Source organism: Auxenochlorella protothecoides (genome assembly GCF_000733215.1).
Source record: "Auxenochlorella protothecoides strain 0710 unplaced genomic scaffold scaffold18, whole genome shotgun sequence".
Lineage (NCBI taxonomy): Eukaryota > Viridiplantae > Chlorophyta > Trebouxiophyceae > Chlorellales > Chlorellaceae > Auxenochlorella > Auxenochlorella protothecoides.
Genome location: NW_011934213.1, coordinates 973,257 through 999,071, shown reverse-complemented (window position 1 = coordinate 999,071; position 25,815 = coordinate 973,257). Strand labels below are relative to the sequence as shown.

The 25,815-nt window shown below is 63.5% G+C and overlaps 9 protein-coding genes across 9 annotated transcripts in view; 6 read left to right on the top strand and 3 right to left on the bottom strand.

Moving 5' to 3' along the window:
- Positions 1-248: 248 nt before the first annotated feature.
- On the top strand, positions 249-2,433 carry F751_1970 (putative E3 ubiquitin-protein ligase HERC1; the record flags this gene model as incomplete). Its single annotated transcript, XM_011399677.1, has 5 exons — positions 249-327; positions 541-1,068; positions 1,228-1,399; positions 1,603-2,028; positions 2,346-2,433. The coding sequence occupies 5 exons, from the start codon at positions 249-251 to the stop codon at positions 2,431-2,433; spliced, it is 1,293 nt and encodes a 430-aa protein (XP_011397979.1).
- Positions 2,434-3,515: 1,082 nt separating this feature from the next.
- F751_1969 (FO synthase) lies at positions 3,516-7,417 on the top strand (the record flags this gene model as incomplete). The annotated part of the gene is made up of 6 exons (XM_011399676.1): positions 3,516-3,575; positions 3,711-5,396; positions 5,693-5,787; positions 6,047-6,508; positions 6,777-6,937; positions 7,359-7,417. The coding sequence occupies 6 exons, from the start codon at positions 3,516-3,518 to the stop codon at positions 7,415-7,417; spliced, it is 2,523 nt and encodes an 840-aa protein (XP_011397978.1).
- Positions 7,418-7,823: 406 nt separating this feature from the next.
- On the top strand, positions 7,824-8,481 carry F751_1968 (COX assembly mitochondrial protein 2; the record flags this gene model as incomplete). Its single annotated transcript, XM_011399675.1, has 3 exons — positions 7,824-7,868; positions 8,043-8,161; positions 8,370-8,481. 3 exons carry the CDS (start codon positions 7,824-7,826, stop codon positions 8,479-8,481), a joined length of 276 nt encoding a protein of 91 aa, XP_011397977.1.
- Positions 8,482-8,483: 2 nt separating this feature from the next.
- F751_1967 (Phosphopantothenoylcysteine decarboxylase) lies at positions 8,484-9,523 on the top strand (the record flags this gene model as incomplete). Its single annotated transcript, XM_011399674.1, has 2 exons — positions 8,484-9,140; positions 9,332-9,523. 2 exons carry the CDS (start codon positions 8,484-8,486, stop codon positions 9,521-9,523), a joined length of 849 nt encoding a protein of 282 aa, XP_011397976.1.
- Positions 9,524-9,942: 419 nt separating this feature from the next.
- Positions 9,943-11,755, bottom strand: F751_1966 (putative RNA pseudouridine synthase; the record flags this gene model as incomplete). The annotated part of the gene is made up of 4 exons (XM_011399673.1): positions 9,943-10,315; positions 10,711-10,988; positions 11,212-11,337; positions 11,618-11,755. 4 exons carry the CDS (start codon positions 11,753-11,755, stop codon positions 9,943-9,945), a joined length of 915 nt encoding a protein of 304 aa, XP_011397975.1.
- Positions 11,756-11,954: 199 nt separating this feature from the next.
- On the top strand, positions 11,955-13,135 carry F751_1965 (Protein CURVATURE THYLAKOID 1A, chloroplastic; the record flags this gene model as incomplete). Its single annotated transcript, XM_011399672.1, has 5 exons — positions 11,955-11,995; positions 12,150-12,357; positions 12,548-12,661; positions 12,838-12,917; positions 13,084-13,135. 5 exons carry the CDS (start codon positions 11,955-11,957, stop codon positions 13,133-13,135), a joined length of 495 nt encoding a protein of 164 aa, XP_011397974.1.
- Positions 13,136-13,809: 674 nt separating this feature from the next.
- On the bottom strand, positions 13,810-14,982 carry F751_1964 (Pyruvate dehydrogenase E1 component subunit beta; the record flags this gene model as incomplete). The annotated part of the gene is made up of 1 exon (XM_011399671.1): positions 13,810-14,982. One exon carries the CDS (start codon positions 14,980-14,982, stop codon positions 13,810-13,812), a length of 1,173 nt encoding a protein of 390 aa, XP_011397973.1.
- Positions 14,983-15,754: 772 nt separating this feature from the next.
- Positions 15,755-18,024, top strand: F751_1963 (30S ribosomal protein S1; the record flags this gene model as incomplete). The annotated part of the gene is made up of 8 exons (XM_011399670.1): positions 15,755-15,844; positions 16,028-16,177; positions 16,356-16,493; positions 16,689-16,853; positions 17,016-17,135; positions 17,366-17,443; positions 17,591-17,731; positions 17,869-18,024. The coding sequence occupies 8 exons, from the start codon at positions 15,755-15,757 to the stop codon at positions 18,022-18,024; spliced, it is 1,038 nt and encodes a 345-aa protein (XP_011397972.1).
- A 448-nt stretch (positions 18,025-18,472) lies between these two features.
- The window catches only part of F751_1962 (G8 domain-containing protein), a gene marked incomplete at both ends in the record, with an annotated part of 14,864 nt that continues 7,521 nt past the window's right edge, over positions 18,473-25,815 (bottom strand). The window contains 17 exons of the mRNA XM_011399669.1: positions 18,473-19,181; positions 19,555-19,661; positions 19,780-19,850; positions 20,067-20,160; positions 20,334-20,411; positions 20,594-20,718; positions 20,967-21,139; positions 21,275-21,381; positions 21,560-21,633; positions 21,842-21,922; positions 22,048-22,133; positions 22,230-22,234; positions 22,776-22,853; positions 23,569-24,019; positions 24,818-24,853; positions 25,108-25,224; positions 25,266-25,301. Of these exons, the coding sequence (XP_011397971.1) occupies positions 18,473-19,181; positions 19,555-19,661; positions 19,780-19,850; positions 20,067-20,160; positions 20,334-20,411; positions 20,594-20,718; positions 20,967-21,139; positions 21,275-21,381; positions 21,560-21,633; positions 21,842-21,922; positions 22,048-22,133; positions 22,230-22,234; positions 22,776-22,853; positions 23,569-24,019; positions 24,818-24,853; positions 25,108-25,224; positions 25,266-25,301 (2,428 nt within the window). The remainder of the gene's footprint in view (positions 19,182-19,554; positions 19,662-19,779; positions 19,851-20,066; positions 20,161-20,333; positions 20,412-20,593; positions 20,719-20,966; positions 21,140-21,274; positions 21,382-21,559; positions 21,634-21,841; positions 21,923-22,047; positions 22,134-22,229; positions 22,235-22,775; positions 22,854-23,568; positions 24,020-24,817; positions 24,854-25,107; positions 25,225-25,265; positions 25,302-25,815) is intronic.

The window sequence follows — 25,815 nt, the reverse complement described above, 5'->3', positions numbered from 1 at the left end:
GCCAGCGAGCCCCGAGCACTGCATCTGGCATGCCATGTGCCCCGATTCAGGCGCATGCCATTACAGATACCCACACGGAATGGGACAGGCATATGAGCTGAAGGGAGCCCGGGGTCTCTGAGTCTCTGAAACCCTGCACCGAGTGGGGTTGGATTATTAACACCGCTCCTCCAAGCCCTCACACCTGATCCACCATCGAGGGGTGTAGAGCACTCCAGGGTCGCCAGAGTATCGGGGCGCCCTGCCTGATGTCCGACCGGTCGAAGCCGTCCAGTCCGGAGATATTGGCTGTCGCGTGTGGGAATGGGCACGCTATTGCCGTGCTGGGTGAGTGGGTACGCGAGTGATGTTTGTCAGAGGGGAGTTGGGTGTGTCCTGATCCCGGTTATCTTGCTACCGGTGGATCAAGGAAGGGGGAAGGATGGTCACCCACTCCACAGTGCCAGGTCGCAGATCACGAGCCCTGAGCATGTGCTGTGCTCTTGGCCCCGGAACTTCCCTCTTTCCACCTCACCCCTACCCCTCTCTACCCCCTATCAGACTCCGAGATCGGCCGCATCGTGGCCACCTGGGGCTCGGGCGATGATGGGCAGCTGGGGCACGGCGACACGCGCGAGCGCGACGCGCCCCAGGTCGTCCTCGCCCTTATGGGCAAGGACGTGGACCTGGTGTCCTGCGGCGGCGACCACTGCGTGGCCTCCTCCAGCTCGCGCCGCGAGACCTACAGCTGGGGCTGGGGCGACTTTGGGCGCCTGGGCCATGCCCAGGCCGACGACGTGTGGACGCCCAAACCCATCCGGGGCCTGTCCGGGTTGACCCTGGCCCAGGTGGCCTGCGGCGACATGCACACCCTAGCACTCACCGTGGACGGCGCGGTGTATGCCTTTGGCCGGAACCAGGCAGGGCAGCTTGGCATCCCCTCCCAGTACGACGCGCTGGAGCCGACGCGCGTCGCGGCGCTGGAAGGCAAGCACGTGCGCCAGGTGTCCTGCGGCGGCGAGCACTCCCTGGCGGTGGTGGAGGGGGGGCAGCTCTACGTCTGGGGCTGGGGCAAGTACGGGAACCTAGGTGAGGGGTTGTGGGGGAAGGAAGGGGACCCGGGGGGCGAGGCCCGGACCATTCTAGGGCAGCAGTCGATCCGTGGGCTGCTGAGGAAGTGGAGTCCCAATGTGAGTTTCCCCCCCCCTCACCCTCCACCCCCTTCCACCTTCTCTTTAATCAATCAAGGCCTCGGAAACGAGTTGGACCACCGGCTGCCGGTGCACGTGGAGGTTCCGGGTGCCCCCACCATCACCACCGCCTGCTGCGGCTGGCGGCACACTGCGGCCGTGGATGCCGAGGGGCGGCTGTACACCTGGGGCTGGAACAAGTACGGCCAGCTGGGCCTGGGCAACCACGAGTGAGCGCGGCGTGGGGAGGGTGGAGGATGGGAGTGGGGCGTGGGAGGCCAAGGTTGATTGACGAGGTGCTGAAGGGGATCGGGTCGAGGGCCAGGGTGTGGAAGTCTGATCCCCTTGCAGGAGGTCCATCCCCGGGGCAATGAGATGGCATGCTCCCTCTCCATTTCCCACCACCAAGAACCCCTACCTCCCCTCAACCCAGGAACCAGAGCCGGCCGAGCCTGGTGTCGTCCCTCTCCACCAGCGCCGTGCACTCCGTCAGCGGCGGCTGGCGGCACACGCTGGTCATCGCCGGCCCCCAGCACGAGGTCTTCGCCTGGGGCTGGAACCGCTTCGGCCAGCTGGGCCTGGACGGCATCCAGGACTGCTCCCGGCCCTGCCGCATCAGGGGCGAGCTGGAGGGGTGCAGCGTGCGCAGTGTGCAGGCCGGCTGGCGGCACTCCATCGCCGTGACGCGGGAGGGCGAGGTGTACGTCTGGGGGCGCGGCGCGTCGGGGGTGCTGGGCCTGGGCGGGCGCGAGGAGGACCAACTGATGCCCACGCGCCTGGTGTCGCTGAGCCTGGGAACCGCGGAGCTGGGGGACCTCATGACGCAGCAGACCGTGCCGGAGGCGGACGCCGCCAGCAAGTGCGTTTTGCTGGGTTTTGGGTGGGGATGCGGGAAAGGGGGAACTGTGCAGGTGGTGGGGCGAGGGAAAGCACTGGCTGTGTGCTTGCTGGGCAGGGCTTGGCACCTGTTATTTCAACGGGAGGAGTGGTTGTGGAGCTGGAGGGTGGCGCAAGGCTCAGTGGCGGCCCCCTGTGGGAGGCCCCTGCGCACTGGAGGTCGGAATGTGCTCCTTCAAGGGCGTCCCTTGCCTGTTCCGGGGACCCGGGGAGCCCTGCCCTCCCCCCAAACCCGTCCTCCTGGAGTCTCAGCCAAGCCATCTTTCATTCTTTCTGCAGGTACGGCCTGGTCCCGGAGCAGGCCGGCGAGGAGGCGGGCGGCGTCGTCCCCGACTACAACGTCGAGGCGAAGCGGTCGCGTGTCTGAGGTGTCCATCGACTGCGGGCTGCCCTACCCTAGGGTATACCTATGGGCAGCACCATCTTCCCACATGCCAGAGGCACACAGACGAGGGGCCCTTTCCCCCAGCCCCCCTCCTTGACGCCACTGCCCACAGGTATCACTGATGTCTGAGAAGCTGCTTCTTTTGTCGCCCAGGGATTATTCTAGGTCCCACCTGGTCATCCTAAGCAAACATGCTGTCATCTCGTCATGGCTATTGATTCTCCAAGGGTATGGTCTCATTCTTGATTTTCCCCATCCCTGACTGCAAAGCTTGGTCCCACTGCTCACCTGAGACCGTCTTGTTGGGAGACGGTAAAGGGTCCCCACTCCATGCCTGCTCATCGGAGTCCTCCCGCTGTCAAATTTGCCGAGGGGTTGAATGCAGGCTGGACCACTCAGCACACCGAGCATGGGATGATCATGTGGGCTGAGCACCTGCCTGAGCAGTCGTGCGCCCTCCACTCTCCAAGGACAATCACCAGGTGATGGACCGCAACTCTTACAGATAGAGTATGTGCAAGTACTTCTCAATGGGCCTGGCCAGATGCCTGCATTGGGCACCTGTCCATCCTTACCACCCTTAAAGTCGTGCTCATGTGTGGGGTGGAACAACAGTATACCCACGCTGTTGTCCAGCTGTGCAGGTCGTGCCCCATCATTGCTTGGTACCCCACAGCCAAAACAGGGAAGAGCCAGGAAAATGCGACCTAAGAGTCAACCATCCTTCCATGCGAGTATCAGAGGTCCGCTCACGAAGCCCATCCATCACGGGACCCTCTCGAAGTACAGGAATGTCAGGCCCTTCCCAGCAGCGGCGATCTTTTAAACGGTGGCCACAGAGCAGGAGATCCTACTCATGCAGCCATGCTCGATGATCCCGACAGGAGCATGGCAGATGTAGTCAGGACTTGTAGATCTGTAATTTTCTAGTGCGAGACGTGCAGGCGATGCGGGCATCGCGCAGTGATCGCTTGGGGGTTGGCGTCTCCCGGCCCCTCCACCGGTCTGCAAGCAGCCGGCGATGCAGAGCCCGATCCCCGGCTCTGCCTCGGGCATGCCCGAGCATGGCCGCAACACGACTGATGCATGAGCTGGAGGACATCGACAGCACCGAGGTGCTGAGAGTTGGGGGTTGGGCGGCGCGCGACAATGCTTGAATCCCCGGGAATAATCTATGCATTTTTATGCTGCATGCAGATGCAAGCCCACACCATGTGCCCCACACCGGCGCCCTTCCCACCCCTCCTCTCCAACTCCAGGACCTGATGCACGTGCTGACATCCACCCCCCTGGCAACACTGTGCGAGGCGGCGGCGCTGAAGCGCGACGAGGCCCACGGCTGCGTCGTCACCTTCAGCCCCAAGGTCTTCCTGCCCCTCACCCGTCTCTGCCGCGACTCCTGCGCCTATTGCACCTTTGCCGCGCCGCCCCGTCCTGGCGCACGCTGCTACATGACCCCGGAAGAGGTCGTCGGCCTGGCGCGCGCCGGCGCCGCTGTCGGCTGCACCGAGGCCCTCTTCACGTTGGGCGACAGGCCCGAGGCGCGGTACCCCGAGGCGGCATGCGAGCTGGCGGAGCTGGGCCACGCCTCCACGCTGTCTTATGTGACCGCGGCGGCGGGGGAGGTGCTGCGCGCCACGCCCCTGCTTCCCCACGTCAACGCCGGGGTCGTGGCTGGGCCCGCGCTGTCGGCCCTGCGCGCCGTATCCGCCAGCCAGGGGCTGATGCTGGAGGGCACGGCCCCAGCGCTGGCGGCGCCGGGCGGCCCCCACCACGACTGCCCGGACAAGGACCCCACCGCGCGCCTGCGCTGCATCGAGGAGGCCGGCGAACGCGGTGTGCCCTTCACCACAGGCCTGCTGCTGGGCATCGGGGAGGGGAGGGCGGACACGGTCGACGCGTTGCGCGCGCTGCGCGCGCTGCACCGCCGGCACGGGCACGTCCAGGAGCTGATCCTGCAGCCCTTCGTGCCCAAGCCCGGCACGGGCATGGCGCGCACGCCTCCGCCGGACAGGGCCTACACGCTCTGGGCGGTCGCGGCGGCGCGCCTCATGTTCGAACCGGGGATGAGCGTGCAGTCGCCGCCCAACCTGGCGGCGGGGGGCGAGGGGGAGTGGGAGGCGCTGCTCCGTGCCGGGGTCAACGACTGGGGCGGGGTCAGCCCGCTCACGCGCGACTGGGTGAACCCCGAGAAGGCGTGGCCGCACTTGGCCTCGCTGGCGCGGGCCACCGCCGCCGAAGGCAAGCTGCTGCTCCCGCGCCTCCCCGTCTACCCCTCGCACTCCACCCTGGACCAGCGCGGGCGGTGGCTGGACGGGCGGCGCGGCGCGGGAAGCCCGCTGGCGGCCGTCCTCCGGGCCTCGGACGCCTCAGGGCTGAGCCGGGGGAGCAGTTGGTGGCCAGGCCAAGATGCCAAGGACCGGGAGGAGTCAATGGAAGGGGTGGAAGCCGGGCGCACGGATGTGGACGATGCTGCGCCCTCTGTTCAACACAGCAACAGAGCAACGCATGCGCATGTGCCCAGCCCTACCACAAGAAGCGCCGCCTGGCGGGTGTCCCTGTGCCGAGATGGGGCGCTCGAAGCCATGCCCCGGCCTGAACGGGCCAGTAATGCACTGACAGAGCTCGCAGTGGCGCTGGCAAGTGGGCAATACGCCCCGGCAGAGGCGGAGGTGCGGCTCCTGCTGGGCGCGCGTGGGGCCGACTTCGAGGCGGTCTGCGCGGCGGCCGACAACGTGCGCCGGCGGCTGCATGGCGACGAGGTCACCTACGTGGTGAACCGCAACATCAACTACACCAACCTCTGCGCGTATGCCTGCGGCTTTTGTGCCTTCTCCAAGGGACCGTCCGATGCAAGGGGAAGCCCATACCTCCTGACGAAGGCTGAGGTTGGGCGGCGGGTTGCCGAGGCGTGGGCTCGAGGAGCCTCGGAGGTCTGCATGCAGGTGGGTGCTGCAGGCTCAGGGTTGGCCCCAAAGGGGGGGATATTTCAAGGGGGGGAGAGGGAATCCGTGGTTTCTCTGCGGATTATCGGAGCGTAGGGCAACGTGAAGTGGTGGCGTGGTTGGGCGGATGCCAGGAGGATATGTGCGATCCTAAGGCAAGCCTGGCCTTGGCTTGATTGCTCCCAGTTCTGATCAGGCTCTATCTTTTTGCAAGGCTATAGCTTTGCGTCTGCCAGTTGTGCATCCAGAATCACCCTGTCCACACCCCCACACTCCCCCCTCCCCCACATGAAAAGGGAGGCATCCACCATGACTTTGACGGGAACACCTACCTCGGCCTGCTGGAGGCCGCCAAGAGCGCCGCGCCCAATATCCACGTTCACGCCTTCAGGTGGGGAGTGGACAAGGGTGCAGGGGTTGGTCTGGGCCTGTCGCTGCTCTCTATGTTGGCCTCAATGCTTCCCAGCGCTGTCGTATACCAGCACCAATAGTATTGTTGGTCATGCATGGCCACGAAGTGCGCAGGGTGTGCAATGGTAAGAGTGAGGCTGCATTCTGCCATAGCTCCTCACCCTTGCCTACCCAAGTTCCTGCACACTTCCCGCCTTTAACCTCTCCCGCACCTTTCTTCCTTTCTACCCTCTTGCCAGCCCGCTGGAGGTCTGGCACGGGGCAAGCACGCTGGACATGTCCCTGCCCCGCTACCTGTCCGCACTCAAGTCGGCAGGTCTGGGCTCCCTGCCGGGCACGGCGGCAGAGGTGCTGGACGCGCCAGTGCGGGCGGCCATCTGCCCCGACAAGCTCAGCACGGAGGAGTGGCTGGAGGTTGCGGCGGCAGCGCACGACGCAGGCCTCCCCACCACCTCCACCATCATGTTTGGATCGGTGGAGGGCCCCGAGAGCTGGGCCCGGCACCTGCTGCGCCTGCGCTCGCTCGCCGCGCGCAGCCGCCTGGTCACAGAGTTCGTGCCCCTGCCCTTTGTGCACATGGAGGCGCCGCTGTACCGCCGGGGTCAAGCGCGGCGGGGCCCCACCCTGCACGAGTGCACGCTCCTGCACGCTGTTTCGCGCCTCGTCTTTGCAGACGGGTGCATCCCCAGCATCCAGGCCAGGTGTGGGTGGAGTGTGGGTGGGTGTTCCATTTCTGGAAATCATAGGTGCGGTCTTGCCCTTGAGCAGCCCCATACGGATTGGGGGGGCTGAGAGGATGAGGGTGTTGCGAGGTTGAGGACCGATTGCCCACTGAAACAATTGAGCAACTTCCGCAGCATGCACCCATTGCTGCATTGCGGCTTTGCCTGTCAAGGATGCCTGCTGACGAAGCTCCGGGGGTGGGATCGGCATTCTTGTCACCCTTCCCCAACCTTCCCTGATGCGTAGTTGGGTGAAGATGGGCCCGTCTGAGGCTGCGGGCCTGCTGAGGGCCGGCTGCAACGACATGGGAGGGGTGCTGATGAACGAGTCCATCAGCAGGGCGGCCGGCGCCTCCCATGGGCAGGAGCTGGGCCCACAAGCCATGGATGATCTCATCCGCACAGCAGGTATGTTGCCGGGGGGACGGTGGAGGAAACATAGGCAAATAGCTGGGGAAGCAGGAAGGCGAATGATTTTTGCATCCTTGTGTCTGTTTTGTGTGCACACAGCATTGAACCGGCAGACAAGGTAGAGTTGCATGCCATGTTTGGGAAGATTGCAGGGTGGGGCAGCATTGCATCTTAGGAGTCGCGGATCTCACTCGAGTGCGCCCGTCTGATGCTTGCCACTCCAACCTACTTCAAGGTCGAGTGCCACGGCAGAGGACAACCCTCTATGGAGTGCCTCCGCGGTCCCAAGTCGAGAAAGCATACGCTGCGACACCGCTGATGGCAGTGTAGAAGTCGCTGCTTGACAAACTCAGGCCCTACGAGAACTTGACGTACTGCAAGGAAGCGAATCCACCCCACCCCAACCCTTTTCCAACAGATGGTGTACTCATGACCACACTCATGTATCACAGAGCACTGGAAGGCGCTCTAAACTGACTGCTATAGATTCACAATCCAGCATCTCAGCTCTATCGTTGGTGTCCAGAAGGTTGCTGTATGTTCATGAGATTGGACAGATTGACCTTTGCTAAGCAGGGATGCTGGCCATTGCGGGAAAGATCAAAGGTTGGGGAAACAATCCCAAACTGTAAAGTGACTAATTGGAGAATGAGGCCGGGCGAGGCCCAAGCTCCCTGAATTAAGCACACATGGAGTCACGTCACCCAAATCGGAGCGATGCGGGACAGTTAGAATGCATCCAGGTAATTCGTTTAGGCTTTACCACGTATAGCTTTCCGGATTAACCAGTGCGAGTCAGAAGCCTTGACAACCTGGTCTCGAATCCGTGAAACGTCCGTCCGGCAGGTTACTGCGGCGGGTCTCTCGCTCATCGGTGTCCGCGATGCACCCTCCTCTCTACAAGAACAAGCATCCTTCTTGCATTGAGGTGGGAAGATGACAAGTTCTTGCTGTGGAGCCTCGGTGGGTTCTTCCCGGGCCCGGTGACGACTGTCCGACACCATGCACTGCTCGCAGGGTGTGAGCAACATCGGCAGCCTTGGTGGCGCGACACTCTCTGCTGGAAACATCTTCAAGGCAATCTCATCTTCACATCTTATAGGTCATTGACGCGCTCAACCGCTGCCACAAGGAGAGGAGCATTGCCAAGTTCTGGGGCGTGTGCACAGATCAGAAGCTTGCTCTGGACGCCTGCTTCCGCCAGGAGAAGAAGGACAACAGGTCGGTGTCTGGGTATGACGTATGGCAGACTCTTTATGATGCAGCTCCGCCGTGGGATGCAGTCTTCGTCGTGCGCCATCGTCATGCACACTTCCTTGGCATACTTGGACCCTACGGTCACTCATTCTGTCAGCGCGGCGTAGCCAGGAACGTAAATGGCCAAGCACTGTCGGCGCTTGAGTACTCATCCTCAACCTGCCTGACGCAGAGCACGCAACTTTGAGAAGGCCAGGGCCGAGCGCGAGCGCCTGGAGGTCAAGATCGGGACTGGGGCTGCGACGCCCGGCTACGGCGTGAGGAGCCAGCACGCCGAGACGTGACCATGCATCGTTCCTCTGTGCTGGACGCCTATGTGGCGGGGTCTGGTGCTGAGAAAGGGGAGACCGACGACGTCGGCGCTGCCGCCGCGAGGCCTGTGGCAGGCGCGACGCCGCCACAAAGTCCGTCTGCTGCGGGAAACGAGGGATTGGAGGATGCACAAGCTGACAAGGACGAGCTTTGGAACGCAAGTGCTGGGCCAACACAGGTGCAAAGCATCCCCTCGCATGCCCCCGTTGAGCCCGCCGCCGAAGCGCCGCCCGGACCAAACAGAACGGGAGATCCCACCCCTCCGCCGGCGCGCCGGCCCCGGGTGCTGCTGGCAGTTACCGGCAGCGTGGCCGCCATCAAGACCGCGCAGCTGGCGACATATCTGCTGGCCTTTGCGGAGGTTAAAGTGGCGGTGACGCGCGGGGCCAGGGCCTTCCTGGAGGGCCTGGAGCTCCCCGGCAGTTGCCTGCCGCTCCTGGACGATGAGGGCGAGTGGCGGGCCTGGCATGGCGTGGGCGACCCGGTCCTCCACATCGAGCTGCGGCGCTGGGCCGACGTACTAATCATCGCCCCGCTCTCCGCCAACACGCTGGCCAAGCTGGCCGCCGGCCTCTGCGACAACCTCGTCACTTGCGTCGCGCGGGCCTGGGACTTTCGCAAGCCGGTCCTGGTGCGTTTGTGTTGGGTGTTGGGCTGGAATGGGGGCCATCCTTGTGATGGGAGCCCCTGCACATCAACCCAAGGTGACCTGTTCTGTTCTTCGATCACCTGATGAATGAGTCGCTCATTCACAAGCTTGGCAGGCGCGTCCTTGCCACCCACAAGAGAATGCCAATGCCCTCACCCCACCGCCCTATGAAGCTGGCGCCGGCCATGAACACCTTGATGTGGGACAGCCCCTTCACCGCTCGGCACATGCACGCCTGTGCCGGCCTGGGCATGCACAGCATCGGCCCCATCGCCAAGCGGCTGGCGTGCGGGGACGACGGCACGGGGGCCATGGCCGAGCCGGCCGACATCGCAGACCGGGGGCGGGCGCTGCTGGGCGCGTGAGCCTGGCTACGGCGCTGAATGCTTCGCGCGGGGCCATGTGCTCTGCTTCATTACCAGCCATTGTTGCGCTCGGTTGCTGGTCTGCCTGGCATATGCAGGGCGTCATGCCTGGCAGAATGAATGGTTTGCAGTCGAGGAATGGTGGTCGAGGGGTTGAGAGGCGAGGCCGACAACAGGAATGCGAGCAAGGGGTCCAGCAGGGAACGGGGCGAAAAACCTGCTGTGGAGGCAAGCACGGCAGCGGTAGCAGGCAGAGGGTGAGTAACAAGACTCGCAGCAAGCGCAAGAGGGGCGGAGCAAGCAGAGGGGTGCCACTCGGATGAATGAGAAACTCCTTGCGGAAAGGCCATGGGCGCCCACCCCTCGAGACGTCGTCAAAACCTCCGTCAATGGAGCGCAAAACAGGTACAAAACCGCGCTCAGGCCCGGTCCTGGGCGCCGCGGTCCAGGACTCGGCGCGTGTCGCGCACGCTGAGCTCTCGCACCGCGCCGAAGGGCACGCCTGGGTCCAGGCGGTAGCCGCCGATGCGCGTGCGGCGCAGCGTGCGCAGCGTGAGCCCCGCCGCCGCAACCAGGTTCCGCACCTCGCGGTTCCGGCCCTCCGCCACCACGATGCGCACGCGGTTGGGCTTGGAGGCGACGCTGTCGTCCAGCGTGACGGACACGGGCGTGACCCAGGTGCCGTCCTCCATGGCCGCCCCCGCCGCCAGCCGCTGCAGGTCGGGCAGGCGGGGCCGCGACTCCAGGGTCACGCAGTACTCCTTGGTGAGGTTTGATGAGGGGTGCATGACCCTGTGCGGGGGCGCGGGGAGGGATGTGGGGGGGGTGCAGCCCTGGCTGGCAGTGAAACAGGGAAGGGGGGATGATCTCGGGAGTGACGATTCGGTTAGTCAGGGCCACAGGCCAAGGCAAGGCACGGCGTGCCAAGGTCAGGGCAGCTGACGCTCAAATAAAAGCAGTGTGTGTGTGTTCGGTGCGTCTCAGGTTTAAAAAGCTCGTTTTGAAAGATCCGCAGGGTGGTGTTACCCACTCAGTGGTTTGGTTCAATGTCCTCATCCTCGACGACCGACACACACGCAGCGCAGGGTTGGGAATGGCCCCCAGGGCTGAGCTACTACATCGCCAATGCACAGAAAGTCAACGTGGGTGGCATTCGCCTTTACCCCCGGCGCCTCACCCACTCTCACCTCTGCGCCCACTCGCCGTCGTTAGTGACAAAGATGAGGCCCACGGACTGTGCGTCCAGGCGGCCGACGGTGAAGAAGCGAGGGGGAAGCACGGCGGCAGGGGCGCGCGCCCGCCACTCCCTCAACCATGGGTCGAGCAGCGAGGTGACAAGGCGCTCTGGCCGCGGGTTTGGGGCGGTTGCCAGGCTGCTGCAGATGTACCCCTTGGGCTTGTTGATGGCAAAGTAGAAGCGCCGCGACGCGATCTGGGGAGTGAGCGCCTTTCCCTTGACGATGACCTGAGGTGGTGCGAGGAGGAGGGAGCACGCTCAGGCACAGCTGGATGCAGCAAATCCAACCTTTCCATGCACCGTTGTCGGAATTTATCACACTCGCTTGCGCTTCGTAACGAGGCAGGTGTGCAGAAAGCTGGGCAGATCCCTCCCATTCACAATCTTCCCCACGGCGTGAACCCTGTGCTCCCCTCCCTCCAACCGTTTCAAAATACGACCACCCCAGTACCTTGTCTTTGCCGAGGTCCACCCGAGTCCCTGGCTCGTGCACTGCAACGCCATTGATCTTGACGTGGCCCTCGAAGATCAGTTCATCGGCCGCTCGTCGGGAGCATACTCCGGCCGTGGAGATGGCCTGATAGAATGTGAAAGACCAGATTGGTTTGGTGAAACGCGCATGGGGTTCGCGATACAGAACTTGCTCGTGATGCTGAGCAAGAGGGATATACTAACATGGTCGCCCTCACCTTGTTCAGGCGCTGGAGACCGCTAGGAGCATTTGGGGCGTCCTTCCCGATGCGCCGCCGATCGACTGGCGGAGGCTTGGATTGCCTCTTATCACTCACAGGGGGAGCTTCAGGTTTCTTTTCAGCCCCCGCAGGTCGTCTGCGGGCTTGAAAGGCCGACGCCTGCACGCACTGTAGGCGAGCAGGCCGGGGAACAGCCGTCACGCCAGTGGGTGCTTGACTGAAGGTGGTCCGATAGAAAATCATCCAGCAGCAAAGTGATTCTCCTTCACATGTCTGCCAACCGGCAGCGAGGAAAGACGCCATGTTGGTGTGCCATGTTGTACTCAAGTTCCCCTGGTGCCGGCGTGGTGATTAGAAAGAGCGACGCCAGGTTGTCGCGCACAATTTCGACACTGAAATCACAGATTCAAATATACAACCTGGGCAAGCGGCGGTCGTTGATCGATCCCACCACCAGAAGCCCTTGCAAACTCCTCCTCGAGTCTCGTTCAAATCTCCTGCCATGGCGTCCACGCTCGTGCTTGGCAGCCGCGTCACCCTCCAGTGTGTGGCATAGGGAGGGAAGAATATTTACACTCAGGACTGAATCAAACTGGGTCCGATCACTCTGATGCTATACATTAAACATTACATTCAAGCATTGCCACCGCCACCGAATGGTGCCTGATCACCCCTCTCATCCCTTCCCCCCATGAAGGAGGACGGCCCTGGCGCGTCACACACTTCCCCGCCCTATCCCGGCCTCTCGCACCACCGCGCGCGCTTTCAAGACAGAAGACGTGTCCAGGAGCGTGGAGGAGTCCAAGCAGCAGGGCGCGAAGCTCTTGGAGTCCGCCAAGCTGCAGACCGAGGACTTTGCAGGCACCTTTTCCGGCAAAGCGGAGGAGGCCCTGGAGGCCGCCAAGGTGTGCTGGGGAGAATCGCCTTCACGAATCCGAGAGCAGGGAACACCGGAATCTGCATTGTTCATGTTCCTGGGCAGCAGATGCTCGAGGTGTGATGGCTGCCTAGCTCGCTTCAGTCGCACAGCCATGACCCAGCTGTCGGCATCATGCCCCCCCCTGGATCCACAGTCGCCCTCGATCCGTCCTGCAGAGCAAGTGGGAGGCCACTAGGGACAAGCCCACCGTCATGGCCGCGGGCGCTGCCTCCCTGCTGGCCCTGTACATCCTGTCTGGCGTGGTGGAGCGGATCGATGCGCTGCCCGGGGTAAGTCCCCCTTGCCCTACTGTTCCGGGTATCTGGGTACCGAGCCATGCTTGGCAACCAGCGAGCTTGCCTGCTGTGGATCTTGTAAAGCTGCATGCACTACTTAGTGCCGTTGATGAATGGCCTCACGAAGCACACCTCGAAACTCAGGCTGCCTCCCTGCACTCGCCCGACAGATCAGCACCCTCTTCCAGCTGATCGGCTTCCTGACCACCGCCTGGTTTGTGGCGCGCTACCTCGGCTCCGACGAAGACAGGTGTGGGCATGTCGCAGAGCCCCAGCTTTTTAGAAATATACAAAAGGGCTGCTTCCGCGTGTGCCGACGCAAGCGGGCTGCTTCTCTGAGAGCCCCTTGTTTCCAGCCCAGCCATGATGCACATGTGTCCCAAGCCCTCCTCTCCTTCCCCGCCGCTGCACTGCAGGTCTCGAGTCCACTCCTCCGTCACCGCCTTCCTGGAGCGTCTTGGCTTCTAGCCTGCCCCAGCTTGGGGCTCTGAACAAATCTTGCACGAACGCACCCTGCCCCCCTCCCCCCTTGATCCAGCAGCGGCGTAGAGAATGCCCCCGACTCAGCATCCAACGGACCCTGCACCCACTGAAACAGCCCTCCACCCAGCGAATGCATCGTGCACCCCTTCTCTTTGATCATGGCAGGACTCGCAAGGGCCATCGCCTCCCTGAGCCCTGACCAAATCTCCGCAGCGCCCCTTTCAGCTTGGTGTTCGCAAAATCACACAGATGAAGGCATGTTCATCTATCCAGTGTGTACTGTCCACAGTGCACCTTAAGAAGTTGGTACGACATGCAAGGCAGGCCCAGGGGGAAGGGTCTGGCATCGCAACCCAAAGATCCTCCCCACCAATCTCAAAGGGGAGTGTGTTCTGGGAGCGGTCTGATGAGCTGGAGTACATGCCGCGCCGGTGGCGGAGGCAGTATCCAGCTGAAGGGATGGCCATGACGCTCTGCAGCCGCGACGGGAGGGCAGTGGACGTGCGAGGGCAGGGCGTTGCCAGTCAGGGATCAGCCTCCTGACTTGGCAAGGGCCTGGTCCTCGGATGGGAGAGGGCCCAGCAATCTCGCCAGCCAGCCGCCCGCCTTCCATCCTGCGGATGGCGCTCCAGCCTCGCCCACAGCAGCACGCCGCGCTCCTAGGCGTAGGCCACGCCGGCGGGCGCGCCGACCACCCTGTGCACCGCCGCCACGACCTTCTCCGGCTGCACGATGGTGGCCGCCTCCAGCTCGTAGGCGTAGGCGGTGGGCACGTCCTGGGAGGAGAGGCGCACCACCTCGTGGTCCAGGTCGTTGAACAGCGACTCGTGGATGACCGCGGAGAGGGAGGCGCCGATGCCGCCGGTCTTCATGCACTCCTCCACGATGATGGCGCGGCGCGTCTTCTTGACCGACCGGCTGATGGTCTGCATGTCGAAGGGCTTGAGGGAGATGAGGTCCACCACCTCCGGGTTGTACCCCTCCTTCTCCAGCTGCTTCACCGCCTGCATCACCACGTAGCGCATGCGCGAGTAGCAGAAGATGGACACGTCAGTGCCCTCGCGAACTATCTCGGCGCGCTCCAGGCACTGGGTGTATTCGGGGCCCTCCACCTCGCCCTTGACGTTGTACAGCAGCACGTGCTCGAAGAAGATGATGGGGTTGTCGGAGCGGATGGCGGCCTTGAGCAGGGCCTTGGCGTTCTTGGCGGTGGACACCGCCACGAGCTGCACCCCCGGGATGCTCTGGAAGTAGCTCTCCAGGCGCTGGGAGTGCTCCGCGCCCAGCTGCCGCCCCACGCCCCCGGGCCCGCGGATGACCATGGGCACCTTGAACTGGCCGCCGCTGGTGTAGTGCAGCATGCCGCAGTTGTTGGAGATCTGGTTGAATGCCAGGAGCAGGAAGCCCATGTTCATGCCCTCCACGATGGGGCGCAGCCCCGTCATCGCCGCGCCCACACCCATGCCCATGAACCCGTTCTCGCAGATGGGGGTGTCCAGCAGGCGCATGTCGCCGTACTTCTTGTGCAGGCCGTAGGAGACCTTGTAGGAGCCGCCATAGTGGCCCACGTCCTCGCCCATCAGGCAGACCGTGGGGTCGCGCTCCATCTCCTCGTCCAGCGCCTCGCGCAGGGACTCCCACATCATCAGCTCCTTCTTGGCGGCCGCCGTCCGGGTGGAGGCGCGGTTCAGGGGCCCGGGGCCTGCGCGGGTGACAGATTGAGGGTCGGGGTGGGTCCAGATCGGGGGCAGGGGGTCGTAGGAAGCTGGTGGCGCACCGGCGCGCGGTCCACGGAGATCCACGCACCCCGACATCACCTTTGAGAAGTACATGGCGAGGGATGGGGTTGAGGGAGCGGGGGATCGAAGCAGGCCGCAGGGAGCAGGGGGAGGAGCAGGGCCTCGACACCTGCGACCCCACCAAGGCTGACGCCATCCCGGGGCGTGCGGGCTAGTGCTGGTATGCGCAACGATCCCGCTTTCCGGTCGAGCGGCGAGGTTGGGAATGCTGGGCAGCCTGTGGTCCGGGGCTGGGGTCTAGGCCCCGGCCTGCCAGATTGACATGGGCTCGCTCGCGGTGCACCAACCCCGATGGATGGCCGGGGCGCAGCACGCGCAGCAACCTGCATCCATATCGACCGGAGAATCGTGGACGAGTGGAGGAGGGAATGATAGCGTTGCAGCCCACACGTGCAGACCTCCGGCACATCAAGTTTGCACTGAGTATCTTGAGTGGCGGTTACTCGTGCGTACGTGACTGCGGGAGTGAGTGAGCCACGGAAGACAGGGACCATGGGCGGCACCGGTGCCCTGCTCACCACAGGGCCTGCATGCCAGCACCTGAGTGGGGCATGCAGGGCGAAGGCAGTATACCGACCCTTGGCACAGGCCTTCAGGGTGAGAGCCTGTATCTGGATGGGGACCAGGGCTTCATGTAAGCTTTGGGCATGCCGTGCTGTGCTGCAGCATCATCTCAGCGACTCACCCACCGGTCACGCAGCCATTTGTATCGGTGGGACACACGAGACGCTCCTGCGCCCCCTCTAAGCCATGGGCGGGGGGACCCTGGGCGGCATGGGCCACGAGAAGCGTCGACTCCATCAGCATGAGATCTGGGCCTGAGACGGCCTCGGTATCGCCGGATGTCACACCGGAGGACGGCGTGGATGGGGCAGACGACGCTGGGCTTGAGCGGGTGAGAAGGAGTTGTTGTGAAAGGTCTGGATGGGGCGTTTGGAAGTGGACGAGCGCAATAATGTAGGGCTGGCACATGAGAGGTTTTCTTCAGTGTGTGCTAGGTGTGCTTGCCTGGGGCACTTGCACCAGCTTCGAATGATCAGCGATCCCCCAGCCATCTGCTGCCCTCTGCTCACCTCAGCTGGAGCGGGAGAATGAACGTGCCAAGGTGGCGGCTCGGGATGCTGCATGGGAGCGGGTTGACCTCATGCGGAGGACGGGCCGCCTGCAGGAGGTCACTATCGTGCAGACCATCAAGTCTGGGTGCCTCATCCGCATTGAAGGCCTCAGGGTGGGTGAATACCCGCTGTTTGATGAAAGAGTGGGGCATGTGGCATGTCATGCGGTTCTTAGAGACCTCCTGAGGTGGCTGAATGCACCATTGGGCGTGTCACTGCACAATGAGCCTGCCGCCAGACCTGTGCTGTACGGTCTACTTCACCATGTGTATCCCCCCTTCTACGCGGCAGGGATTCGTGCCCTATGCCCTGCTGGGCAACGCCATCGTGTCGGAGCCAGATCTGGATGCTCGCGCCAACCGGGGAGAGTTTGGCGAGGAGCCCTTCCCCTACCTGATCAATAAGACCATCACCGTCCGAGTAATGGAGGTGAGCGGCGGGTGGAGGCAGGCATGTGCGCGCCTGCGCATGCAAGCTCACTCACAGGAAGCTGCTGATCGACACGCGGGGGGGCGCACGGCTTGGAAAAGCGCGAGCAGAGATGACCCGCTCAGTGCACCGTCAGGGCAGGCTAGCTGATCTTGATTCCCCTTCTCAGCACCTTCCGCCTCCCCATGCCTCCAGGTTGCAAAGTCTGAGCGGCGCGTGGTCTGCTCCTGTACCGCAGCCGAGCGCGACATTCTGTCGGATGTGCTCTACGTTGGCCAGGTGCTGGATGGCCTGGTGCGATCCATCCACCGATTCGGCGCCTTTGTGGAGGTGCAGGCGCCGTCGGGGCAGCAGGGCCAGGTGAGGGGGCTGTTGTGGAAAGAGGGAATGGAGGTAGCAATGTGGCTGCCCTGCCTGTGCCTGGACAAGGGGACCCTTCCCATCGGTACCCAGAGGAGGAGCAATCCAGAGGTTCCTGTCAGGCCCTCTTCCCCCCTCCTGCCCCTCCTAAATAACAAATAGGTGTTTGTGCCCACCTCTGAGATCTCCTGGGACTGGGTATCAGACGTGAACAAGTACTTGACCCTGGGCCAGCAGGTCAAGGTCATGGTGCAGATCGTGGCGCCACCCCCCAAGACCAAGGTGGGACGTGGGCGAGGGTGGGAGATGGCTTGGAGTGGTCTAGAGGGTATGACGGTGGGGGCCGCCGCTCCACCTTGCAGGCTGCCAGGATGCCACAGCCTCTCATGTGTTTCTGAGGTACTGGTGCCATATCGTTCTGCTTGTGCCTGGGCCATTTCTGCATCCAAGCGCCACCCCGCATGTTGCTCAGCCATCTTCTCCACACGCGCTCCCCTGCTCACCTCGCGCAGCTGGTGGCGTCGCTGCGGGCCCTGCAGCAGGACCCCCTCAAGGAGACCCTGGACCATGTCATGCCCCTGAACAGCAGCGTGGGTAGACTGTGTCATAGAAACGGGTTGGAGGGATAACAAATTGTCCTGAGTTTGCATGCCTGACAGTGCACAGTCTGGGGCTAACGGTGCAAGTGGTGCACAAGGACAAAAACCCCCCTCCCCAACCACCCAACAATGGTGCAGTTCAACAACTACGTGCGGTTTGGGAGCGGGGTGGGGATGTCGCAGGGCTTGCAGCCCCTGCTGGATGCGCTGATGGAGGAGGAGGGCGTGGACAAGGTGGAGCTGGGCAGGGAAACCTCCGAGCTCCAAACTGTGTCCCAGGTGGGTACCAGTGGGCAGGCAGGGGCGGGGCCCTGGCAGGGTTGCCTGGGCCTTCCTAGGCAGGTTCATAGGGCCTGAGATTGGGAATCCCTCCATTGCTTACCTCCCCCCCGCTATTCCCCCCACCCCCGGGGCAGGACCTGGAGCTGTGGATGACGCGCCGGCCCGTGCCGGGCGGCTTCAACCTCGTGGCCCGGGCAGGGCGTGATGTGCAGGAGATCCGCGTGACCACGGGGCTGTCGGTGGACGCCATGCGAGCCGCCATCCAGCGGGTCCTGGCCCGCCTGGGATGAAGGGCGCGTGGATGCGGCCTCCTCCCGTGTGTCACCAGGCTGTGTAGTGCTGGACCGATGTCCCATTTTTCATGCTGTACCTCACACCTCTGGCCTCTCCCTGGCTGAAATGGCCATGCAGTGGCTGGAGGAGGGAGGGGGGGCCTTCTCCTGGCAGGAGGCAGGGCAGGAAGGGGTGTGCCCGGCTCAAAAGGACTCCTCACAGCAAGAGGCTGTCAAGCTCGAGGGCATGGGATCAGACACTTGTCGTCGAGGGGGGATTTCCATGAACTTTTCTTGCATGGATCCGGGGCCAGGGGCAGTGGTTCAGGCCCGGATTGCCTCTTTCACAGGAAAAAATAAAAGATGGAGTACCAAGTGCAGTATCTCGAGGGCCGAGGGGTTTCATACCTCGGTTCAGAGGGCAAGAAGGGGGTTAGGGCTGACTGTCCCACACCCTTGGGCGCTGTCAGGGCATGAGCCTGCCCGGGTCGTCGGAGTCGGAGCTGAGCCTGCCAAACGCATCGAGCTGACGCACAAAGGACTTGGCGCGCAGCTCGGCGAGGGAGGCGGAGCGCGGCATGCCGCGGGCAGCCTTCTGGTGGTCGCCGCCCTTTTCCCCGCCGCCATCACCCGCCAGCCCCTCCCTCGCCGCGGCGAGGTCCACGTCCACCTCGAACCGCGTCTCGGCCATGGTGCCGTCGGGCTGCGGCGTCAGCTCCATGATGGTGTGCAGCGGGATGTTCAGGCTGGGCACCTCCGCCAGCGGCCTGTTCATGAAGTATCCGTACAGCGCGCGCAGGACGGCCTGGTGCGCCACGATGCACACGCACTCCCGCTCCCGCTCCACCTCGCTGATCACCGGGTCCAGGCGCTGGATGACGTCCATGTACGACTCGCCAGAGGGGTAGCGGTAGCGCAGCTTGTCGCGCCGGCGCAGCTCGTACTCGCCGGGCAGCCGCGCCGCGATCTCGCGGTACGTCATGCCCTCGCAGATCCCCGCCTGGATCTCGTCCAACGCCTTCCACTGCACCTTGGGGAAGGGCAGCCCTGAGGCGGTGATGATGGTGCGCGCCAGGGTGGAGGTCCACACCGCCACAGGCGGCGGCGCCGACCCCGCCAGCGGCACCACCCTGTCCATCAGGATCTGGGGCAGCAGGCGCGCATACACCTGGCCCCTGTATGAGTGCGGCGGGGTGGACGAAAGGGGGTGGTTGGAGGGGGGTGACCGTGGAATGTGTGTGGAGGGGCGGGTGGCCAGGTCTTTTGGGGGGGGGTCGCTCCAAGGGATGTCATGGCAATATACAATACCCATAAGAAGGCCAGTCTGCGGTTGGGGTCGGTTCCCCGCCCCGGATGTGTGTTGGACGGAGGCGGGATGAAAGATGCGGGTGATCAAAACATGCACATGTGACACCGAGACATGGGCGGTTCTTCTTCATGAGGGAGCCCTTGACCCAGAACATTGAAAGCACTCAAGGAGTGACGCCCCAGCCACACAGCCGGCTTTTGCCCTGCTGGAAAACACCCAGTACCTTTCTTTCCCCGTACCTCAGGCTCAGGCCGCTGTTTCCTCCGATCTTGCCCATGGTGTTGTACTCCGACTCCCCATGCCGCGTGAGCCAGATGCGGCGGCGCTGGCCCAGGCCCTTGCAAACCTGGGGGTCCGATGGATGAGGAGGGTAGGGGATTGGGCAAGGTGGCCACTCAAGAATGCCCGGCTTCAAGATCATCCCCTCATCCGATACCACCACTGCTGCAATGGCCACACCCCACCTGCATGAGGAAGAAGACCATCTTGCCCGGAATGTAGCCGGAGATACGGTTCACGTCCATGTACCCCTTGCCTGCATGGTGGGATTGTGGAGGAGCCTGTGGGAGTGAGCTTCTGGGTGGGCCTGAGTGCATGGCGCTGGATCTAGCAACTGGCGTTGGATCGAGCGTCTGGGAGCTCGGGTTGGCGGTGGCACCTGTCGCACCAGGCGGCTTGTCCATGAGAATGGATACCTGCGCCCCAAGCCTGCCACATTGCACTCCTCCCCCGCCGCCGATCCCTTCCCCACCTGTGACCATGTCTATGAGCTTGATGTAGTGCAGGCGGCGGTCTGTGATGGTTTCGTATATCGCCTCGTACTTCTTGATCCGAGCAGTGAAGTCCTGTGTGGGTGCAAGACGGCTGGGGCAGTGGGCTGACGAGGCCGGGGACATGCATGCTCCAGGCCCAACATGTTGCATCACTGCGGCTCCGAGACCTGAGCACCAGATCTCCATGCCCTGACATGCTCGGCATGGTCTCCAAGCCCATCCACCCATCTACACCCACTGCCCACCTCCCAGGCCTCCTTTGGATCCATGTTCTTGTAGTCAGGGCTGTACAGCATCTTCCACTTGTAGTTCTGGTGCAGGACCTGTCAAAGACGGATGGCCAGGATGGTCGGTGGGGGGTGGCATGGGGCAGTGCTTCAGGTAGTCGGGCTGGGATCGATGGACAAACTTGAAGGCCAGCCATGCGCTCCGCACCGACTAACACTCTGTCTAAGCCACCACCACCGTCACAGCATCAGCCAGGCCCACCCACGCCGCCCCTCACCACTTCATCGTTGCAGATGGACTCGATGAACAGGTACTGCCAAGTGCCATGGAAGCGGCACTTCAGCTCCTCCCGTCGCTCCTCAGTCGTGTTGGTGGCGTCGATGACCGCCACCTGCGCGCTGTCTGCGTGGAGTCACGGGGCCCGGGCAGGGGTCGAGAGCTCAGAGGGCGAGTGAGGAGCTCCTAGGGAGACTGAATCGAGTGCAGGTCATCCCATTGCAGCCCAAAGCACAGCGCGTCAGCAGAACTCCGGCACTCAGCGCCGGCCTCACTGGGAAAATTACTCCCCGTGGCCAAACAGCCCCTGGCTCGACGATCCTAACAACGCTCGAGGCAAAATATGCCCACTCCCCCCCTCCCTCGCCACGCACCTGTTGCGAGCCAGGCCTCCATGTCGTCCAGGGCCGCCAGCAGCGCCCTGTGCCGCACCTCCTGCCCCTTGGCGTTGCCGGGGTCAAAGAAGGCGGCGTCGTGCTTCTCCTCCTGGTCGGCCGCGTTGCGGCGGTACATGCCGACGTTGAAGTGGCGGGTTGGGTGGCCCAGCCTGCGGGGCCCAGTGCGGCATGAGCTGTGGCGCTGGGCGAGATTGGGAGAAAGGAGGGGACGGAACAGGCCGAACACACACCCGAAATCTGACACCGCAGTAACCACCCCCTCACAGACCCCCACTAGCACGCACCAGTTCAGGTAGCACATGAGCTTGTTGCACAGAAAGGTCTTGCCACGAGCGGGCAGTCCAACCAAGATCACAATCAGCTTCTGGCGGTCCACCCTCTTCAGTCGCGGCTGGAGCAGGCAGGGAGTGGATGCAGAAGTTGGGAGGGGAGCATCCTCGGCAGGTGGTGCAAGCATGAGCTATGGGCGGCTGCTGACTGGTGCACAGGCACAACCCTCTGCAGAGTGCAGCCTGCCAAGAGCGCTCCGCACAGGCCAGTGAGCGTTCACGTGAGAGGTCCAGTCTTACCTTTCCCCCAGACGATCCTGTGATCTTGATCGAGCCTCCAGGTGAGACATCCTGATCCTGGGTGCCTTCCTCTTCTGGGGACAGAAATGACTTGAAGGGGGGTGAGTGTGTCTGTGGTTGATGTGCCAAGCAGCAAGGCATGCACGATCCGAGCAGGGGGGTCTGCATCCCTGCACCTGCGTGCTTCACAAGCTTTCGGCCTGCTCATGCCAAACAACGTTCAGCGGCCTGCCACCCATGACTGGCCCCTGGACTGCAACCATCTGTCCCCCGCACACCCACCAGACTCATAGTTGTGATCGGCCAGGAGCTTCAGGTCCTTGAAGATGATGTGCGTGGGCGACTCCGCCGACGTCTCTTCGCCTGCAGGCCCATCTGCAGCCGTGGCAGTGAAGGGCTGCATGCACTGAATGACACATCTGACATCCAGTGCGGGTCCTTCCACAGGAAGAGCGCACCGGATCATGCCGGGGCCTCCCTGCACCCACCCTTGTTCTTGGCAGACAGGGTGGGAGTGGACCCCGTGCGATTGCCCAGCCGGGCGCCAGCCTTCTCGCTCGCCGCCTTCTCGTTCCTGTGGACAACATTATGGTCATGTCGCAGGGAATTGGGATGATGCAGCAAGGGTCCGAAAGGGAGCACCCTGTGCCACAGCCACCCCGACTCTCACCAGAACTCCCACATGGCCGCGCGAATAGGACCCCTGGGTCAGGGTGAAGCTCAGTCCCTTGCGCCTTCTCTCCGCGGCACGATCTAGGAGGCAGTGAGGCTCGTCCCTGCAGGGCGTGTTTTCCATCCAGGGTTTCGTCTGTCACGGGTTTCGGGCCCCGAGATCCTCAATGTCCATGTAGGACCTCTTCACACAGGAGGTCAGTCTCCCAGAGCCCCCTCACTCCCAATGCCCTCCAGTGTCCTTGCATTTGTTCACACGAACAGTGAATAAAAAAGTGTTTGGACGGGCAGTTTCGTCTCTGAGGGCGCGACGCTCTAGGTTGAGGCGCAGGCGGCAGCAGCAGCAGCAACGAAGTCAAAGCGGGGAGCATGCTCGGTATGGAGCATGCACAAGCTGCAATACAGCGAGGACACGGGTGGGGCAATGGCATGTGGGGAACGGGGCCCGGGGAGGATGTCACATCCTCAGTTTGCGCCCAGACAGGCCGGAGCTGCCGGGCGGCAGCACCGGCCCCGCGCCGGGGGCGCGGGAGTCTGTCACCACGCATCGCTGGCAGCTGAGCTGGCAGTAGGTGCCGTCCACCAGCTCATTGGCATCGCAAGAGTAGCCGGTCAGGAAGGCCTGCGATTGGATGGACAGGGCGGCGCAGGTGTGGGTTTGGTTTGGGATGCCCAGGGATCAGGGGTGTGGCTGTGGGTGCACCAAACGAAGGCTGCCGAGGGCTCACTTGCACACACATACATTGCATGCATGCATCATCCTCCCTCACCCAGGTCCTCCCCTCCATCCTTCACAAAAAATCATCCACCACTCAGCGCTCACGTCGCAGGAGGCGTAGCCGGGCGGCGCGACGTCGACGCAGCCGGGGCTGATGACGGCGCGGTTCAGCGCCGAGGACACCAAGGTGGGGGACCGCGCCGAGTCTGTGACCACCGAATCGTTGCCGGCGGTGGGGACCATGGGGGGCAGGGGGGTTGGGGCTGGGGGCGCAGAAGCCGCAGGTGATGGAGCAGAGGCCGGCGTCCAGGATGGCCGGTGTCATGCATAGCCCCTGGAACTTGACGTCCTGGCAGGACAGGCCCGGGGGCGGCGTGTCGCTGGCGCAGCCGGTGCCGCTTGCCTGCGACGCGTTGGCGGGCGGGGAGGCGGCCTCCGGCACCTGGCTGTTGATGATGACCTGGGTCTGGGTGAGGGGCGGGGAGGGCACTACCACACTGTCGATGCTGAAGCCCTCCTCGACCTCCGGCTGGTCCTCGGAGGCCGGGGCGCCGGCTGCGCCGCCGGCAGGCGCCGGGGAGGGCCAGGTGCCGGTCAGCACGGGGGGCATCGCCACCACCTCCAACCCTGTCACGGCCTCGGCCATGGGCCCCAACGGCTCGTCCTCCATGAAGAGGTCTGACTCGTCGTCCTCCTCAAACCCGCCAAGGACCTCGTCGGGGACGGCTGCCGGAGACTGCTCGGTGAGAGTGATAGGCGCCACAGGCGGCAGGAAGGCATCAGTGTCCTCCTCCTCCGCAGGTGGCAGCTGGCTGACAGGAGCAAGGGGTGCTGACAACCGCTGGCTGATGAGCTGGGGCGGCTCGTCCTCGAAGAAGTCGACGCTGTCCTCCTCCAGCGATGGCGGAGGCCCGAACGCGACGGGCGACGGTGCTGCGAAGGCAGAGGGTGAAGGCGACTGCTCCGAGACCGAGCCCGCCAGGATAGAGTTTGCGGCGGCGGAGGGACTGGCTGTGGGGCACCGGCCGCAGGTTATCTGGCAGTAGTTGCCGCTCGTCATGAATGACTCACTGGGTGTTAGGGGAGGGGTGTGAGAGGTGTGTGAGAGGAAGCGGGCACAGTAGGGAGAGACTCGCACCAGCGCCCTGCTCCTGCGGCAGTCCCTGCCAAGGGCACCACGGCACCGCTGCCACCATGCTCGGGTTCCCGACCCACCTGCATTTGCCCCAGCCCGCTTGCTGAGCGCAGGTGTACTCAGCGGAAGGGGGCACGTCTGTGCACGGCTGCGTGCATCGGCCACAGGTCTGTGCGCAGTAGTCCCCATCCAGCAGCCAGGCAGCACTGCAGGGAGCAGCGAGGATGGGTGCCTGCCTGAGACTGCAGATCCCAGTGGCAAAACCACCCAACAAAGTAGAGAAGCAGGGCAGTGCAGACAAACCTCTATTCAAGAAATTTCCGATCGTCACCTGCATTTGCCCCATCCTGATTGCTGGGCACAGGTATATCCATCGGGGGTCGGGTTGTCCGTACAGGGCGTCGTGCATCGGCCGCAAGTCATGGCGCAGTAGTTCCCATCCAGCATCCATGTCGCGCTACGAGGATGACGAGAGCCGGCTCTTGTCACAAGGTGGGGGTGCTGGTGACAGGGGCACCAGACAGGGCCAAGCCAGCAAAGACCCAACACCCCTTCGACCCATTCGCCAATTCCTCACCTGCACTTGCCCCATCCTGATTGCTGGGCGCAGCTGTACCCATCTGGAGTAGGGTTATCCGTGCAGGGTGACAACCGCGCAGCAGTGGAGGCCGAGGCGGGGGGGCTGGGTGAGGGAGAAGGCGACGGCGAGGTGGTGCTGCAGTATTTGCATGACCTGGCACAGTAGTTCCCCTCGATCATCCAGGTTTGGCTGCGAGCAGGGTGTGGGGAGGGGGGCCCAATGGGCGAGATGGTATGTGCATCGATGGTGCAACCAGCTGCAGCTTGGACAGGACATGGAGGCACGCACAGTGATCCTGCAGGCAGCCTAGCCCCAACCAGCGTGCGCCCCGCTCACAACTTGGCGGACTTTGCCACGGCCCATCTCTGCCCCAGGTTACCTGCAATGGCCCCAGATGACGTGCTGGGCACAGCTGTACCCGTCTGGTGGTACCACGTTGACACAGGATGCCGCTGGGCTGGGTGATGGGCTCGGCGAAGGACTGGGTGACGGGACAGGGGAGGGGCTGGGCGAGGTGGTCGGTGGCGGGCTGGGGGACGGGGTTGGACTGGGAGACGAGCCTGGGCTTGGAGATGGGCTGGTGGTGCAGTATTTGCACGACCTGGCGCAGTAGTTCCCCTCAATCATCCAGGTTTGACTGGGTGGGAAGAAGGGGGGGGGAGGGGGGAGGGGACCATATGTTTAGTGAGGCAGGGTAATGACATGAGATAAGAAGGAGTTCCTCCAGTTCAGTGTGGAAGGCTTGCCATGAATGCCAGTCGCCGTAGGCCTGCACATACATCACGGCGGTCACCCTCCCCTACTCACTTGCACTGGCCCCAAATGACGCGCTGGGCGCAGCTGTACCCATCTGGCGGTGCCACATTGGTACATGAGCCGGGTGATGGGGTCGGGCTGGGCGATGCGGATGGGCTGGGCGTAGCGCTGGGTGAAGGCGATGGGCTGGGCGTAGCCGATGGGCTGGGAGAGGGGCTGGGGCTGGGAGAGGGGCTAGCCACAGGGCTGGGGGAAGGGCTGGCCACAGGGCTTGGGGAGGGGCTGGCCACAGGGCTGGGGAGGGGCTGGCCGACAGGGCTGGGAGGGGCTGGGCTGGCCACAGGGCTGGGGGAGGGGCTGGCCACAGGGCTTGGGGAGGGGCTGGCCACAGGGCT